This window comes from Coregonus clupeaformis, unplaced genomic scaffold (assembly GCF_020615455.1).
Source record: "Coregonus clupeaformis isolate EN_2021a unplaced genomic scaffold, ASM2061545v1 scaf0318, whole genome shotgun sequence".
Taxonomy (NCBI): Eukaryota; Metazoa; Chordata; class Actinopteri; order Salmoniformes; family Salmonidae; genus Coregonus; species Coregonus clupeaformis.
The window spans coordinates 153,565-172,692 of record NW_025533773.1 but is presented as its reverse complement, the minus strand read 5'-3'; the positions used below and the strand labels follow the sequence as shown (position 1 = coordinate 172,692).

At 41.7% G+C, this 19,128-nt stretch overlaps 1 protein-coding gene across 2 annotated transcripts in view; it reads left to right on the top strand.

The window, feature by feature from the left end:
- Window positions 1–2,105: 2,105 nt before the first annotated feature.
- Window positions 2,106–19,128, top strand: part of LOC121558362 (myelin basic protein) — a 51,032-nt gene continuing 34,009 nt past the window's right edge. Inside the window, exons 1-2 of one of the 2 annotated variants that reach the window (XM_041871757.2) lie at window positions 2,106–2,454; window positions 17,792–17,850. In XM_041871757.2, the coding sequence (XP_041727691.1) occupies window positions 17,806–17,850 (45 nt within the window). In that variant the 5' untranslated portion in view covers window positions 2,106–2,454; window positions 17,792–17,805. Of the gene's footprint in view, window positions 2,455–4,162; window positions 4,181–17,791; window positions 17,851–19,128 lie in introns of those variants that run through there. The other variant, XM_041871758.2, reaches the window with a different exon arrangement.

Here is a 19,128-nt window from a genome sequence, read left to right as displayed (position 1 = left end):
TTTTTTGGTTACTACATGATTCCATATGTGTTATTTCATAGTTTTGATGTCTTCACTATTATTCTCCAATGTAAAAAATAGTAAAAATAAAGAAAAACCCTGGAATGAGTAGCTGTGTCCAAACCTTTGACTGGTACTGTATATTGCATATTTATACCTTTGTATACCTAATTTAGGATACATCACCATGAAGAGAGTGTCATTAATATCCATAATTATGCATTTCTGTGTAGTACAGATCAGTGATCCATGATGAAATTCCGTTACCGCAATTCTGTTACCAGGTGTAAATCCACTTCACTTACTGTAGTTCAATAACCCAAAGTGATTTTTCAAAGTCAATGTGTCATGTCATAGCTGACACCCCATTCTTTCTGCAGACAAATCCAAATCTTAATTTGGAGCAGATATATAACTGTGTTTTTGGAAAAGGTGGACACATAAAATACGGTTCAGTGTACATTGTTAAAAGTAGTCATTGTGCATAGAGTTGTATGGTTTGTTAAAATTTGAAATAAATGGTTTTTGTTTGGTATACATTTTAAGTGAAAAGTCTCAGCGCAATTCCGTTACCGTGAATTTGCCCCCATAGTAAACTAAATAAAAGTATGTAAAAAAGTTATAAAGGATATTTCATGCTGAAACCCTCATATTAAACACCAATGGTATTCACTAAGTTGATGGTTTATATTTAGGATAATGTTTTACAGCTTTGTCATTTAATTTTTAAATAATTGTATTTAATTATTTCATAATACACAGAGGGCCAGAGATAATTAGACAACTGTAAAAGCTGATACCAAAATTCTGGTAGTTTACTGGTAAACCTAGAAAGTTTCCAGTAATATACCCTCCCTTTGCAACTATAATTGCAATATTGTTATTTGTGACTATTCACCTTGTGGAGTGTAAAATTTGAGAAAGCTACAGTATGTGCCCCATTGCTCCAGAGCAGGAATAAAGGATGGAAGTGTGTGTCAAACCAATAAACTTGTTTACCTGACTTCCTGCCTTGGCTTCACGGAGTGGGATAAGAACCTTACCTCTAAAGGTATGATTGGTAGGGGTGAAAAAGGACTTAGAACTAATATTATTATCACATTCAGAGCATGGCTGGTTTGATAAGCCACATAAAACAGCCCCTCACAAGTGAGATCAGAGTTTTGCATGGCTTACAGGGGCTTACGTGAGAAGTGTGTCCAAATTCCCTTGTTGTGTGGGATGACAATGAACTTGCTGATACCAACCCACCTTCATCAAAACCCTGGATATCTGTGTGACATTAAACTGTTATATTTTTGGTAAATTGCTTCAACATCCACGTCACACAGATTAGTATCACATGTACATTATACTGAACAAAAATATAAACGCAACATGGAACAATTTCAAAGATTTTACTGAGTTACATTTCGTAAAAGAAAATCAGTCAATTGAAATAAATTCATTAGGCCCTAATCTATGGATTTCACATGACTGGGAATACAGATATGCATCTGTTGGTCACAGATACCTTTAAAAAAAAAGGTAGGGGTGTGGATCAGAAAACCAGTCAGTATCTGGTGTGACCACCATTTGCCTCATGCAGCGCGACACATCTCTGCATAGAGTTGATTGTGCATAGCTGTTGATTGTGGCCTGTGCAATGTTGTAACATGCCTTTTCAATGGCTGTGCAAAGTTGCTGGATATTGGCAGGAACTGGAACACGCTGTCGTACACGTCGATCCAGAGCATCCCATCATGCTCAATGGGTGACATGCCATGGAAGAACTGTACATTTTCAGCTTCCAGGAATTGTGCAAAGATCCTTGCGACAAAGGGCCGTGCATTATAATGCTGACACATGAGGTGATGGCGGCGGATGAATGGCCCGGCAATGGGCCTCAGGATCTCATCACGGTATCTCTGTGCATTCAAATTGTCATCGATAAAATGCAATTGTGTTGGTTGTCCGTAGCTTATGCCTGCCCATACCATAACCCCACCGCCACCATGGGGCACTCTGTTCACAACGTTGACATCAGCAAACCGCTCGCCCACACAACGCCCACTAAAGCAATAGAGTACATTGCAGCAGCTTATGTGTTGCCCAATATACAAAATAGAGTTTATTCACAAACTGTCAAGGACAGCAATCACTCTATCACATACTTTGAACGAACGTGTTTCGTGACACAGATATTACGATAACGAGTGCGTGCGTGTAAGGGCATGCTCTGCTCTTTTACCGACATTTCTTTGCCGAGTATCAACATTCTGCCCCACCCCGAAGAAACAACCATCACTGTACCTAAAACAGGAAGCAACGAGACATACATTTTTACGAAGACAGTCTGTGAAAACAACGTCAAACCGTGGAAAAAAATCGTTATTGACCACGAGAAGAAAATCTTCACGTCCAAATCACAGCCTCTTATTGTGGATGCATTTGATTCAATCTAAACGGAGAAGGGTATGTAAAAGACAGTCGAAAACGAAACGCAAATAATAGTAAACTGTGGTTGTAGCAGCTTGCGACCATGTGACCAAAACATTGTAATTCTGTTGACAGCTGTTTTGTTGCGCGGCTTGCTGCATCAACCGATATAGTAAACATGTACGTTGTCTTGTTTAGCCTATAAGAGCTTGTTAGGTTACGACCTGCATAAGATGCGAGGAATGTCGTGTTATTAATCAATTATATTGAATGTTGGACAAAGCGACACATCATGCAAATCAATATGCATATTTCTATAGCCTTACTTAGGCCTACAGAAAAAAAATTGGCTAGACTATCACTGACGGTCGAATATCACATAATGCTATCACAGTGAGTGTCGCAACACGTTTTCCTCCAAGCAGTGCTCACACCAACTTTCAGATGAATGTTATGCTAGTACTAGGCACCTTGGCCAGAACTAGCTCATATAGGAGTGGATGGAGAGAGCAGCCCACTCTGCGTAAAAAATACCTATTATAAACATATTTAGGTCTCTGAGGAAGACGTAAACAAGACTAACATCATATAGCAGTAGTCCACAATGAGAGGCACTGTCTGGACCTGCTATGTTATAATCTAAAGCCTATCTTATTATAGTTAGTTAGAGCTGGCGTTATCTATAATGTTAATGGATGGACTTTGTTTTCAGAATGCATTTCACACTACAGGACATCTGTTACATAATTAGTGAGCTTGTACACAGAGAGGGAACCAAACAAACAGCAATGAATAGGCCTACTCCCTTTTACTGATTTTAATTGATTTGTTTACATGTAGGTTAGTCACCTAGCAAGGCTAATGCGGATAAAAAAAACAAAAACATTTGACCTCAAAGCCATCCTCTATCTTGATGTGCTGGGTTCTATAAATAAAAACACTTGCACATGAGTGGGTATTTCTATCTGAACTCCACTGATTTAGTGAACGAAAAGCCTATAGCCATGATTCTCCTCAGGTCTCGTAACATTACAGTAGAGGAGAAACGGAACTGATACCAGACCTGGGTTCAAATTGGACACAGCTGGGTGCACAGTGCGCTTTTGCGACTATTTCCAAAATATTTCAAATACTATTTGAGCCCAGGTCTGACTGACACACTTATGTCATCGACATGTGTCCTCTTCTATGTGCTGTTTTCAAAGAAGACATCTGGTAGTAGCAAATGAACAAAACACCAACCCCTAACTGAATTGAAAAAAGGAATCTGTAAGATCAATGTATTGTGTACAAATAGTACATAATGGTGGAGACCATTCTGCTTAAGTGGAACTTTGCACTCTCAGTTGTAGTTTTGAACAGAATGGACAGGAAAGTGATAGTTCTAGTTTTTCTACTGAATAACAAGGTTATTGGAAGAGTTTCCATAATATATTACTGAGGTGTTAACTCAGTCAGACAAAAATGCTCAGCAGTTTGTTTTAATAGTCACATGTCCTGCCGCTTTAACGTTCCTTCATTTGCCTTTCACAAAGCACGCCTTCTTGCACCTGACACCCACTGCCTGAACATGATTTTGAGTGTGTCTATTGGATATAACCCTCAGGTTGTGCTGATACAAGTTGTGACTATTCATAGTATTTTGGTCATTGCTGCTGTAGAGACCCAGGGGAATGGCTGTGATACACAGGAAACCAGTGCAACAGTAAAGTCTTCTAGTTCTTTCCTCAAGCTGGTCCATATTAGACATGCATATATCGGGGTATGAAGTAGCTTACAGATATAAGACTTGAAATGTGTGTTAATGCATGTGTCTGTGTGTGTATGTTATCCTGTGTGGGGAAGAACTCGGAAGTGTATTTTTGTGTGTATGTTAGAGACTCCTGTTTGCATGTCTAATGTGTATGCATGTGTGTGTGTAGGTGTACGTGTCTGCATGTGCATGCCTGTGCAAGTAGGTGAATCACCGAGGTAACTTCCGTTCTCACACCCTCACCAACGTTCTCCCTTCTGTCTATCTAACTTCCTCTGCTGTCTGCGTCATTTGGTATCGCTTTAAGGCAGGTCGATTCATAGCACCTTGAACCTTGTCATGTGACGCAAGAGAGTTTTCTAAAGGTGTGGCGCAACCAGACTGCATGGTGCAACCAGACTGTTCGTGCTCACAGAAAGCCACGGTGATGACAGCATAGTTGTCTGAGGTGTTGAGTTCACCCAGCATGGTAGGCCAGTGCGTAGCGTCGACAACATGCAGTAGAAACAGATGGCAGGGATCATTTTCATGCGACCCGTGCCAAGTTTAGTGGTGAATCCCAGGTGGCCATGGGTTGTGTAAGCTGTGGCGAAAAATATCAACATACCCTCCAGAAACGACGCTCTCTGGGAACACGATAGACGCACATCAGGGGGTTTAGGCATGTCTATAAAGAAGAAAATAAACACACAAACAAACAAAAATCGACACCGGCCTTTAGGGCTGAGATTTATATTGCTGTACTTCTTAAATGCCTTCCTACATTTATTCAGATGAGATGACTAATGATACTCCACTTGATACAATCTCTCTCACTCTTCAAAAGCATCAAAGTTGCTTTTGATCTTAGATTGGTTAAGGAGGATTCTACAGAACATAACCCAAGGATACTACTAACCCCAAACACATTTCTCTGCTGTGAAGGTCCTCCAGAAATCCAATTATATAGTCTTCAGTGTTTGCTTCTTCTGCCCAGGGGTTGGGAGAGACTGTGTGGCAGTATGTGTGCTAAGTGATGGACAGGCAGCTGCCTGGAACTGGAAACATCACAGGTCATATGGAGTATTAGGACAAGATGTTATGGAGCTGAGAACAACTGCCCAAACTTCCTACTGTAAAAGACACAGCTGTCCGCATTAATGATTCAGTGCTGAGTGCTGACTGAATGGGCCTAAAGCAAAGCTCGGTTCTGCCACTAATGATGGGCTTGCTGTGTGGAACAGGACCACAGTGATGCTGCAATGGGATCTATACCGGCATTTCTGCTAATTTTGGGCTTAGACCGTGGACCGTGGTGTGACCATGGTGTTTACGTTCATCTTTTCTGTGAACTTCAGAAATGACAAAAAAACGTATTGAAGCCAAGTGAACAGGGCAGTGGGACTGTGCCTTGCCCACAAACATGACATTCAAACACTCACACAGGCATTCAAACACTCACAAATCTCTCTTCCCAGAGCTTGAAGGAGCGAAGAGTAGCGAGCAAAGGAAGGAGTGAAAGTGAAAGAGGAGAACATAAAGAGATAAGAAACAGGGATAGAGAAACATGAGCCTCTCTTCCTAGCAAAGTTGTCCTCCATCCAACTCCATGTCCAGGGTCATGTTCACGAGACACTAAATGCAATAAAAATGTACTGAAACAAGGAAGGGATAGCATGGACTTGTCCAATAAGAAACATAGTTTTTTGTTTTCTGTTGCAAAACATTTTCCGTTGTGTGCCCTCATGAACACGACCCTGATTGCTGTACACCAGATGCTCTCTCCAAGGACAGATGTTGACCTCTGACCCTGATTCTAGTGTCACTACCAGGGACTTAGTATCACTGAGTATCTCCAAGTGGGTTACTTAAGCCCTTTGGCAACCAAGGGCAGCTGGAGGGTTAAATGATGCACTTGTCCACTGTTCACAAGGACGACTGTATATTAGCTAATTTCCAATGGAAGAGCCACACACATACACACCAGCCCGACACGTTCCTGGCACCTATGGATCCATTACCTGAGATAATGACGTGGAAGTCTGTGTGTGTGCGTGCATGTGTGTGTGCTGTGTGAGAGAGACCGAGATGATGAGTGAGTCTATTGGTCTGCATTCAGCACCATGGAGAGGGCAGTGCTTCTCACCCCTACTAAGACCTCACACAGCTTGGGAGATACTATAGGCATTCTAAACCTTCTGGGAGTTTATCATTGTGGCCAGTTAACACTGATGATATGAGGACTTAGAGGGAGCGAGTCACGGGACTGTTATGCCCTGATATCTTAGAATGATATCTTAGTCCCATGGGAAAAACTGCTCAGCAGCACTGTCAATTGTTTGCTTGGCTTTCCCAATCTCCAGAGTCAACCCCAAATAGAGAGTGTCTACTTCACTCAGTGTGCTCGCTGACCCTGTGTTTGGTAAAGTGACCAGAGGAACGTGTCAAAGAGGAGGATTCCCATGCTAAATAGAAACTCAAATATTTAGAAGAACATTTAGGTCTATTGTTCTCTGAGCCTGTAAAGTGTGTCACCAAGTGATGTGAACAAGTACACTGCTCCAAAAAATTAAGGGAACACTAAAATAACACATCCTAGATCTGAATGAATTAAATAATCTTATTAAATACTTTTTTTCTTTACATAGTTGAATGTGCTGACAACAAAATCACACAAAAATTATCAATGGAAATCAAATTGTATCAACCCATGGAGGTCTGGATTTGGAGTCACCCTCAAAATTAAAGTGGAAAACCACACTACAGGCTGATCCAACTTTGATGTAATGTCCTTAAAACAAGTCAAAATGAGGCTCAGTAGTGTGTGTGGCCTCCACGTGCCTGTATGACCTCCCTACAACGCCTGGGCATGCTCCTGATGAGGTGGCGGATGGTCTCCTGAGGGATCTCCTCCCAGACCTGGACTAAAGCATCCGCCAACTCCTGGACAGTCTGTGGTGCAACGTGGCGTTGGTGGATGGAGCGAGACATGATGTCCCAGATGTGCTCAATTGGATTCAGGTCTGGGGAACGGGCAGGCCAGTCCATAGCATCAATGCCTTCCTCTTGCAGGAACTGCTGACACACTCCAGCCACATGAGGTCTAGCATTGTCTTTCATTAGGAGGAACCCAGGGCCAACCGCACCAGCATATGTTCTCACAAGGGGTCTGAGGATCTCATCTCGGTACCTAATGGCAGTCAGGCTACCTCTGGCCAGCACATGGAGGGCTGTGTGGCCCCCCAAAGAAATGCCACCCCACACCATGACTGACCCACCGCCAAACCGGTCATGCTGGAGGATGTTGCAGGCAGCAGAACGTTCTCCACGGCGTCTCCAGACTCTGTCACGTCTGTCACATGTGCTCAGTGTGAACCTGCTTTCATCTGTGAAGAGCACAGGGCGCCAGTGGTGAATTTGCCAATCTTGGTGTTCTCTGGCAAATGCCAAACGTCCTGCACGGTGTTGGGCTGTAAGCACAACCCCACCTGTGGACGTCGGGCCCTCATACCACCCTCATGGAGTCTGTTTCTGACCGTTTGAGCAGACACATGCACATTTGTGGCCTGCTGGAGGTCATTTTGCAGGGCTCTGGCAGTGCTCCTCCTGCTCCTCCTTGCACAAAGGCGGAGGTAGCAGTCCTGCTGCTGGGTTGTTGCCCTCCTACGGCCTCCTCCACGTCTCCTGATGTACTGGCCTGTCTCCTGGTAGCGCCTCCATGCTCTGGACACTACGCTGACAGACACAGCAAACCTTCTTGCCACAGCTCGCATTGATGTGCCATCCTGGATGAGCTGCACTACCTGAGCCACTTGTGTGGGTTGTAGACTCCGTCTCATGCTACCACTAGAGTGAAAGCACCGCCAGCATTCAAAAGTGACCAAAACATCAGCCAGGAAGCATAGGAACTGAGAAGTGGTCTGTGATCACCACCTGCAAAACCAGTCCTTGATTGGGGGTGTCTTGCTAATTGCCTATAATTTCCACCTGTTGTCTATTCCATTTGCACAACAGCATATGAAATTTATTGTCAATCAGTGTTGCTTCCTAAGTGGACAGTTTGATTTCACAGAAGTGTGATTGACTTGGAGTTACATTGTGTTGTTTAAGTGTTCCCTTTATTTTTTTGAGCAGTGTATATGTGCTCATTCTGTCAAACTTGAGAATGTAGACTCAGTCACATTGTATCACATTGTGTCTAGGTTTTATTGTTCCCTCTGTTTGTATTACAGGATAATCCATAGTTCCTTCTGTCAGCAGTCATAAATAATAATAATATGCCGTTTAGCAGACGCTTTTATCCAAAGAGACTTACAGTCATGTGTGCATACATTTTTACGTATATATATGATACTTAAAACCATCACTTAAAACCATCACTCTCAGATGGAGATATGGAGGTATGGCTTATGAATTGAGCTGTGATGCCTTTATCTCCGAGTTGGTACGTGTTAAAAATGATGAGCTCTCCTCTCTTACGCTATGGGAGAGCAGTCATTTACATCCTCCCTGGATAGAGCATGAACATTCATAATAAACAAACTCCCCATTTCTTATGGGACTAGTATTAAATAAAAACACTAACTACTAGCTATAAGACAAACAACCAGCTGACAGTAGATGGGCAACCAAGTCAGAAGGCAGTCTGTTGATATGAGGAAAAGTGTATGAGGTATTGCCAGACCAAATCCAAATATTTTAGTTAGATTTTCAGAGTAATTGAGTCTCCTGGCCCTAGGTAACAGACAGCAGCAGAGTAATCACACAAGCAGAACTTACAGTCACAGGGAATATAGATAATTGCTCATATGCACTGATGGCTCTGAGTGCTGCTGTACTGTGAGTGCTGGCCTATATGTGAGGAGGGTCGGCCTATAATTAGCATGCCGCCCTGGTGCTGTATCTCCCATACAACCTTCAAATAGAATAGGCAAAGTTCATGTCCCCGGGGGGGGTGTGTGTGTGTGTGTGTGTGTGTGTGTGTGTGAGACCTATATGCTTCTCCCTTAACATTCTCATCCACTGTGTCTCTCAGTCTCTGTATGTTCTCTTCCCCTGCCTGTAGTCCACCCCCCATTGATTTGCAAAGTGTTTGAGTCATACAATCTTATATTACCTATGTGCAAGAAGGCAAGGCAAGGAACAGAGCATCTTTTGTTGGATTGGAAGCTGCTGTGTAGAAGTTTAATTACAGCATAGATGTTTCTTTTAGTGTTATGCAACGCCCATGTTTTGCAAGTCCTCGCAGGCTCCCGCTGTGGTTGTGTAATATTTTTGTGAGGGAAACCTCATATCGGAAGGCCAGTTACTGTATCCTCTCACCGCTCTTTGTGACATAGATATTCTCTGGATGTTATTTTGGTTTCCCAGAATCTTGCAGATAATACGTTCACAGAGTTTCTCACACTGACAACCTTGGGAAGAATGTTGACACATTGTCAGTGTGGTTACTGGAAAGGTGGTCTTGTTCACAGCATACTGAAGGGTCGACGTCTTACTTTGGTTTGCTAGTCTTGTCAATTAGTTTTCTGCAATACATTTTCATCTAGCCTAGTTGTTGGTCTTTTTCTTGGCTATAGCTACTAAACTACTTAACCATGCTTACATGATTGAGCCCTCTCACTCCAGAGAGTGTTGTTTTAAGAAAGGATTCAAACTTGTTTCAGGACCTTGCGCCATAAGAGAGCTGAGCTAGCCAAAGCTTAGGCTATATGGCAGTTGTACAAAGTATGTGATTTTCTGTTAGTAACAGTAGATTAATGCTGAAGCCAACATGTATTCCGTTTTGTAGTAAAATGTAGTAAAATTCTTAGGAATCAGAAAAGACCATGCTCAAGTGTACTATAAAGTAAAACTACAGTACTTCTCTTTGAATATTCCTCTTGCCAACTATTGTGATGATATATTTTTCACCCTTTAAAGGGACAAGGGAACCATCTCCAGGCTACTCTGATCTGCTAAGACCTATTTTTGTTTTGAAGGGAAAAGTTGAATTCACAGAGCAACTCACATACACCCCTCAAATATGTATGAAAAGGTCTTAAGAGTCCATCCCTGTCAACTCTCTGCAGTGTAACATCTCTGCTGTTGACATTCCTTCTCTCTTTGCTTTCAGCAGTCTGCTGAACTGTTCTTTCTGTATAAATCTATCACCCATAGCTCAGGCATCATGGCTGCTTTTAATCTCACCTGTCTGTTCGAAAATGGAGATGTTCTCAAGATGACAGACAGTTGCTGTGGTGGTGGGATGAGCTTCCAAAAAGGCCCGTAGCAACAAAGGGGGAGTTTTTGGCTCTGGATCTGAAATACATATTGTATTTGTATTTGAATGGCTATCAAGATGCTGCTTTGTACTCTACTGTTCATAATCTTCCCCCTTAAACCAAAAATGCACTAATCTGCTCTATACTGTATATACAGTGGGGGAAAAAAGTATTTAGTCAGCCACCAATTGTGCAAGTTCTCCCACTTAAAAAGATGAGAGAGGCCTGTAATTTTCATCATAGGTACACGTCAACTATGACAGACAAATTGAGGAAAAAAATTCCAGAAAATCACATTGTAGGATTTTTTATGAATTTATTTGCAAATTATGGTGGAAAATAAGTATTTGGTCACCTACAAACAAGCAAGATTTCTGGCTCTCACAGACCTGTAACTTCTTCTTTAAGAGGCTCCTCTGTCCTCCACTCGTTACCTGTATTAATGGCACCTGTTTGAACTTGTTATCAGTATACAAGACACCTGTCCACAACCTCAAACAGTCACACTCCAAACTCTACTATGGCCAAGACCAAAGAGCTGTCAAAGGACACCAGAAACAAAATTGTAGACCTGCACCAGGCTGGGAAGACTGAATCTGCAATAGGTAAGCAGCTTGGTTTGAAGAAATCAACTGTGGGAGCAATTATTAGGAAATGGAAGACATACAAGACCACTGATAATCTCCCTCGATCTGGGGCTCCACGCAAGATCTCACCCCGTGGGGTCAAAATGATCACAAGAACGATGAGCAAAAATCCCAGAACCACACGGGGGGACCTAGTGAATGACCTGCAGAGAGCTGGGACCAAAGTAACAAAGCCTACCATCAGTAACACACTACACCACCAGGGACTCAAATCCTGCAGTGTCAGACGTGTCCCCCTGCTTAAGCCAGTACATGTCCAGGCCCGTCTGAAGTTTGCTAGAGTGCATTTGGATGATCCAGAAGAGGATTGGGGAGAATGTCATACGGTCAGATGAAACCAAAATATAACTTTTTGGTAAAAACTCAACTCGTCGTGTTTGGAGGACAAAGAATGCTGAGTTGCATCCAAAGAACACCATACCTACTGTGAAGCATGGGGTTGGAAACATCATGCTTTGGGGCTGTTTTTCTGCAAAGGGACCAGGACGACTGATCCGTGTAAAGGAAAGAATGAATGGGGCCATGTATCGTGAGATTTTGAGTGAAAACCTCCTTCCATCAGCAAGGGCATTGAAGATGAAACGTGGCTGGGTCTTTCAGCATGACAATGATCCCAAATACACCGCCCGGGCAACGAAGGAGTGGCTTCGTAAGAAGCATTTCAAGGTCCTGGAGTGGCCTAGCCAGTCTCCAGATCTCAACCCCATAGAAAATCTTTGGAGGGAGTTGAAAGTCCGTGTTGCCCAGCGACAGCCCCAAAACATCACTGCTCTAGAGGAGATCTGCATGGAGGAATGGGCCAAAATATATATATAACAATGATGTGTATATAACAAACTATTGAGAAACTTTTGTTATTGACCAAATACTTATTTTCCACCATATTTTGCAAATAAATTCATTAAAAATCCTACAATGTGATTTTCTGGAATTTCTTTTCTCATTTTGTCTGTCATAGTTGACGTGTACCTATGATGAAAATTACAGGCCTCTCTCATCTTTTTAAGTGGGAGAACTTGCACAATTGGTGGCTGACTAAATACATTTCCCCCACTGTACTGTAGGTAAACTCAGTATATTGCAGAGGTAATCATCTTGTAACTTTCTTTTATGATGTCCATGAGAAAAGGTTGTTTCGCATGCATCACATTTTCCCGCCCAATACTTTAAACACATTTATAATCACATCCGCTACACGGTAATCGTAAAATAAAAGTTACGAGATTGTTGCTGCTGCAATATTGTGATTATTAAAGGGGCAATCTGCAGTTCAAATAATAATAATAAGGCATCTCTCCGCCACTGTTTTGGGAAAAAGCTGAGGGATGGGGCTGGAACAATGTAACCACTCTGGAATTCATAGACAGAGCTCTGGATTCAAGGACCGACCATCCATTTAATACAAATTATAGTTTTACCATGTTTTGAGGCCTTAGAGTGGTTGTTTACATTTACATTGTTTACAAACATTGGAGTAAAACAAGCTTATATTTTGCGTTCTGACGGGGTATGACAGTTGAACTAAGCTCATGAGGTATTTATGAGTTATATTCTTCAATAATCAATGAGTATACTATATATCATTAATTTAAAAGTCCCAACATTGATGTATCAATCACAGATTGTACCTTAAGTAGGCCTATTTCTAGTGCAGATCAGTGCATTTATGCAGAGGTAAAATAAAGCCTGTCCCCCTCCCCCCTACTGTGAATGCTAAAGCCAATGGAAACAGCTCCCTAGTACAGAATGATATCAGAACCCATTTGAAGCCCCATGTGACAGAACCATCTCATCTCTCATACTGTGTAGGCTACTATCACACATGAGTAGGACTGCATTCAGTCCCAACAAAAGACAATGTAACAAAAATGCATCATAGCTCCCAGCACACAGGGATCAAATCTCGGATTCACTCAATGCCATTAAAAGGAAATTAAGTGTTGCAGCATGCTCATTTCATTGTCCAAAAGTGTCCCTCAGTTGTTAGGATCAACAGTGCGTAGTGTTGTGCGAACCCCCTTGGGTACAGGGCCCGAGATTTGTGATATAATCAAATGCTATATCATGTATATTGTGGGCACCACGCTCAGTGCTTTTTAAATTTTGATCTCGCTCTCTGAGACACCGGAAGTATATTATCTGAATTTGACATGTACGGTAAACAGCGCTCCCCTGCTTCCAGAACAATGAGAAAAGTTTCATCAGCAGCACAGGTCACGGCTTCGTCTCTAATTCTAGACTGTTCTGCTCAATGTTTCATGTGGTAATTTGCTTCGGGCATGAGGGAGGATGTGTGCTTTAAGATACTGACCTTTTGTTGAAGTAAAAATGAGATTGGGGCATTGATGCAGGATTTATTCTCCATTACTTTGTCAATTGGGTCAACGTTATTACAGGAGACATATCCAATTGATTTAATACAATCCAATGCATCTTATTTCTTAATTATTTTCTGGCCTCTCTGGACTAAAACTTAATTATGACAAGATAAAGCGTGCCTATTTATATAATGAATATGAACTGGGTGGGTTGAGATTATTACATATAAAAGCACTAAACCTCTCTCTAAAAGCTTCACTTATACAAAAGTTTTACTTTAACCCAAAATGGTTCTCAAGTAGATTACTAAGAAAAGCTCATGCCTTTTTGCCATTGTGCAGATTGCCATGTCTCATTTTCGATTAATGAATAAAATGAAACCTTGGTCAAAGTATCTCTTTTTCAAACAGGCATTGCAGAGCTGGTTACAATTTCAATTTCATTCCCCAGAAAAGATAGAACAAATATTGTGATTGAACTCAAATGTGCTGGTTGATAAAATACCTGTATTTATGGTAAAGGGTATTTTGTTTTTAAATGATATTGTAAATTGGAATGGTAGAGTTACATCTTTCATGGAGTTATCGGAATTGTATGGGAAGGTCTGCTCAATCCAAGATTACAACCAACTGATTAAAGCATTACCCCAAAAATGGAGGAGGCAGGTGGCAGCGGGAGGAGGTAGGGAACTGGTCTGTCTGCCCAATATAAAGGATCATAACTGGCGGAGGAACAAAAATAACATAAATAGGAAAGTATACCAGTTTCATTTGAGGACCAGGATGTTGACAGCTGTGCCATACAGATTGCTGGGAAGAGATTTTTGATGTGCCCATTACATGGCACAGGGTGTATGAGTTGATATATAAAACGACGCAAGATTCAAGACTTTGTGCCTTTCAGCTAAAATTATTGTACAGAATTCTTGCCACCAACAAAATGTTGAATATTTGGGGCATACTATCATCGCAGCTCTGTAGATTTTGTTGTGAGGATACAGAATCAATAGACTATTTGATCTGGTATTGCCCTCATCTAGACTGTTTCTGGTCTCAGGTTCAGGAATGGCTGAAAAAGCATAACAGGAATCTAAAATTGACCCTAGAAATTGCATTGTTGGGAGATCTGGAGAGAGTTGGTCAGGCAATTACTAATCACAACAGTAGTAGGCCTGATTCACAACAGTAGTAGGCCTGAATACCAACGAGGACGAGACAGCCTACAGGCAGGAGGTGAGGGCCCTGGCGGAGTGGTGCCATGAAAATAACCTCTCCCTCAACGTCAACAAAACGAAAGAGCTGATCGTGGACTTCAGGAAACAGCAGAGGGAGCACGCCCCTATCCACATCGACGGGACCGCAGTGGAGAAGGTGGAAAGCTTAAAGTTCCTCTGCGTACACATCACTGACAATCTGAAATGGTCCACCCACACAGACAGTGTGGTGAAGAAGGCGCAACAGCACCTCTTCAACCTCAGGAGGCTGAAGAAATTTGACTTGGCCCTTAATACCCTCAGAAACATTTACAGATGCACAATTGAGAGCGTCCTGTCGGGCTTTATCACCGCCTGGTACGGCAACTGCACCACCCGCAACCGCAGGGCTCTCCAGAGGATGGTGCGTTCTGCCCAACGCATCACCGGGGGCACACTGCCTCCCCTCCAGGACACCTACAGCACCCGAGGTCACAGGAAGGCCAAAAAGATAATCAAGGACATCAACCACCTGAGTCACGGCCTGTTCACCCCGCTATCATCCAGAAGGCGAGGTCAGTACAGGTGCATCAAAGCTGGGACCGAGAGACTGAAAAACAGCTTCTATCTCAAGGCCATCAGACTGTTAAATAGCCATCACTAGCCGGCTACCACCCGGTTACTCAACCCTGCACCTTAGAGGCTGCTGCCCTATATACATAGACATGGAATCACTGGCCACTTTAATAATGGAACACAAGTCACTTTAATAATGTTTACATACTGCTTTACTCATCTCATATCTATATACTGTATTATATTCTACTGTATTTTAGTCAATGCCACTCCGACATTAATCGGCCTAATATTTTTATATTTCTTAATTCCATTCTTTTACTTTTAGATTTGTGTATTGTTGTGAATTGTTAGATACTACTGCACTGTTGGAGCTAGGAACACAAGCATTTCGCTACACCTGCAATAACATCTGCTAAATATGTGTATGTGACCAATAACATTTGTTTTGATTTGATACTAATACTCTTAGTAAAAGTATTTATCTTCAACTCGCAATCTGTGGATACTATTCGATTAGATAGATTCAAATTGTATGTTAAACATCACAGCATAGTTGAAAGATATATGGCACGTAGAAATCTGAAGAGGGTGGCCAGCAGACATAGGTGGGATAGGAAACTGAGGGTTGGGATGTGGAACTGGAGACAAGTGGGAGTGGAGTTGCTGGGCCGGGGATAGAATGACAATGACAATGGTCAAAGATAAACGTTTAAAAAAAAGTCAAAACAAATGTACGTTTTGAATGACACATTGAGGGGCAACACTGTTACATCCAATGCCTGTTTGCCTGAGGCTGATGCTTGTACGCATGTACACATGCATATACACACACACATGTAAATAGTGTCACACATGCACAGAAACGTATACAGTTGGCCTTGCTGTTTAGATTTTTGTTTTCCTTGATGTCTTTTGTTTTTGCATTGTTGTTATCTGTTGTTGTTTTCCTTTGTTTTTCTCTTTTTTTCTCTTTTGTTAATTTTGTTGGTTGTTTGTGCATTGGGGGGACGGTGGCGTGGGGTGGGGAATGGAGGGAGAGGTTGTTTTTTATTTGTATTTATTTTTCACAACAACAAAAAATGTGGGGGTATGGGATGGTTGGTGGCCTGGCGGTTGGGAGCTTGGTCAGGTGGCTGATAGGTCGCTGTTTCGGGTCTCCGTTTTGACTTGGAGATCTGTCGACGTGCCCTTGGGCGGGGCACTAGACCCTGGTTAGATGACTGAATGTCATGTAAATGTTGAGCGGCTTCACTGCAGGTAGATTGTATGTTTGAATATTCAATAATACAAATAATATATACAATTAATCAGAATTCATCCTCTCATGTGCTATGAAGATAGTAGAAGACAGCAGGGAGTGCAGAAGTTGTGTGGTGTGAGATAATGTGGGGAACTGCATCTATAGTGGAGTTGAACCGTACCAAACAACACAATCAAGGTGATGCCACCTTGCTTATAACCTGCATGCATATTCTGAGGTGGAAGGTTTGAATCTTGGCTACACATTCAGGGTTGTGGCTGGCTAGCAGGAAGATTGAAGCATTCTCTTTGCAATGTAGTTATTGCTTTACCGAGGCCCTGCTGCCTCTCTAGCGCAGGGGAATTGAGGCATTCTGGAGCTTCTGCTGCTCTGGATTTGATTAAAAGTCAATCTGATTTCACTCCGTGTGTGTGATTGTCGACAACAGGCTGATTGGCAGCGAGACACGACTGCAGTAGCTAGCTAAGACTTTTTAATTTGTTGTGTGCAATTAAACCAGTCTCGTTCTCATTCCCTTCTTCTTCATTTCCCTTTTACTCACTGTCTTTCTGGCTCTCTCTCGCTCTCTCCATTGCTCCAACTGACTCTATTCTCTCTTTTTCTATCTCTATCTTCTTAGCCCCCTATCTCCTTCCTCCTCATTGCCTCTCTCTCTTAAAAGCCCACCCAAATGGCACATTTACCCCATCTGATAGATAGATAGATAGATAGATAGATAGATAGATAGATAGATAGATAGATAGATAGATAGATAGATAGATAGATAGATAGATAGATAGATAGATAGATAGATAGATAGATAGATAGATTGGTAGATAGATTGGTAGGTAGATAGATCGAGTCGTTTATGGACTCTGAGATTTGGGTTTGTTTTATTGTTTATCATTAGCATTATGGGGGGCAAATGAACAATTAGCATGTTCGTGCACCCCTATTGGCATCCCCAATGTAATAACTAATCTAAGGGCTCAGACACACCAATAGCATTTGCTGGCCAAGAGTATTTAGCACCTCTGAACGTAAATTGCGAACTGAGTGCGCACCAATTTTACATGTAGAATCATGTGAAAAATGTTGACAGTCAGATGTCTACAGTGAGTGGTCCCTGAAACACAATGCGCTTAACGATCTGCAGATGAACGCTGGATCCACATTTAGTGCGATATGTGCGAGCCTTAACTTTAAGTTCAACCTAAGTTCAACCTTTGAAGATATTGTGTTGCTGTACAACAGTGGTCTTACTTTACTGTGATTTATGAAGTATTGTTTCTCTTTTTTAATGTCAGCTCTGCTAACACTGAAACCGACAGAGAGTCTCTGATTTAAAGGAGTGTTGTATTTCCAGATGGGTCTGATGCCATTCTTCTCTTTTCTCCTCAGTCTCTGTTGACAACATGGGACAGCATCTAGGAAAACGGGAGCCACAGCTGGAGAGCAAGGTAAGCATCTCAGTTGGAAGTGTATGCATGGTTTTGTGCAAGTACACAGGACACTAGTGCTCAGCGATTAACCAACATGTTGGTTTATTTTTGTTTTTTAAAGAAGTAATTGACCAACATCAGTTCAATTATTAAAATTCCATTTAGTGATTTTTTTTCTGTGCGCTCAACGTGCTGTTTGTGCCATTTCTCTAGAGAGATTACTCTCTGGGACATGTTGTCCAACTCATCATAGTTAAGTGCAGTAAATGTGATAATTAACTACAATGACCAGAATTCATTGCGCCTATAGCTACCTGTTCTCATTGGTTCAAGCCTGTCTATGGGGCCGGCAGACAAACACTGAGGAGAAGCGCGATAGAGAGACTAGAGAGCAGTTGCTTAGGTATCTTTACCCGACAATGCATCTAATAGATTGATAGGTGTTATTTAGCAGTCTTAAAAGTATGCCTTATCTACTTTGAAGAACTGCTGAAATAATGATTTTGTCAGACTGCAGGCAACTAGCGAGCTAGGCTAGCCTACTAGCCTGAAGGATGACTCGTTGGGGAACAGAGATAGATGGCTGGCTGCCTGCTACTGCCTGAGCAGGGATTAGATAATGACTTGAAATAAAATAATAAGTCATCAAATATGTATTTTTTTATATACACAACTTAAATATTTTATTAAAGTAATGTGAATCAAGGATGGTTTATTAATAAGTGATATGCAGAAATGCTCAGTCATTGGAGTTGTATTAATGAAATAATATCATCATCATACTAAAAACAAATGTGTAATATACACAACCAAAATATTTTATTTACTGTAAGTAATTTGAATAAATGATGGTTAGAGCCTAATAAGTGATAGTAATGGGCAGTCACTACCATTCAATTATTTTATTCTGTGTTGTTACAGCATTGAACCCACATAATGCATTTATTGTTTAAGAAAATCTAAACCGATATTAAATATGTGATTATTTTTCTAAAACCGAACCGAAACCGACATCAAAAAGTAGTAATCGCTCAGCACTACAGGACATACACAGTATATGCTTTTAGTGCACATACTGTAGATGTGCATTGTGTGTAAGATAAGTTTGATCCTTTTGTTTTTATTGGTAATAATACTGACAATGGTAAAGTTCAATGTGATTATTGTAGACTGTAGAGCCTCTTATATCATTCACAGCTTAAGCCTTTATCAGGGAAGTGAGACAGAACTTTGGACTCTGCTGTAGTTTAGTCATGCAGTCGTCCATCAAAGCTCTCAATCAAATCTGAAGCACTC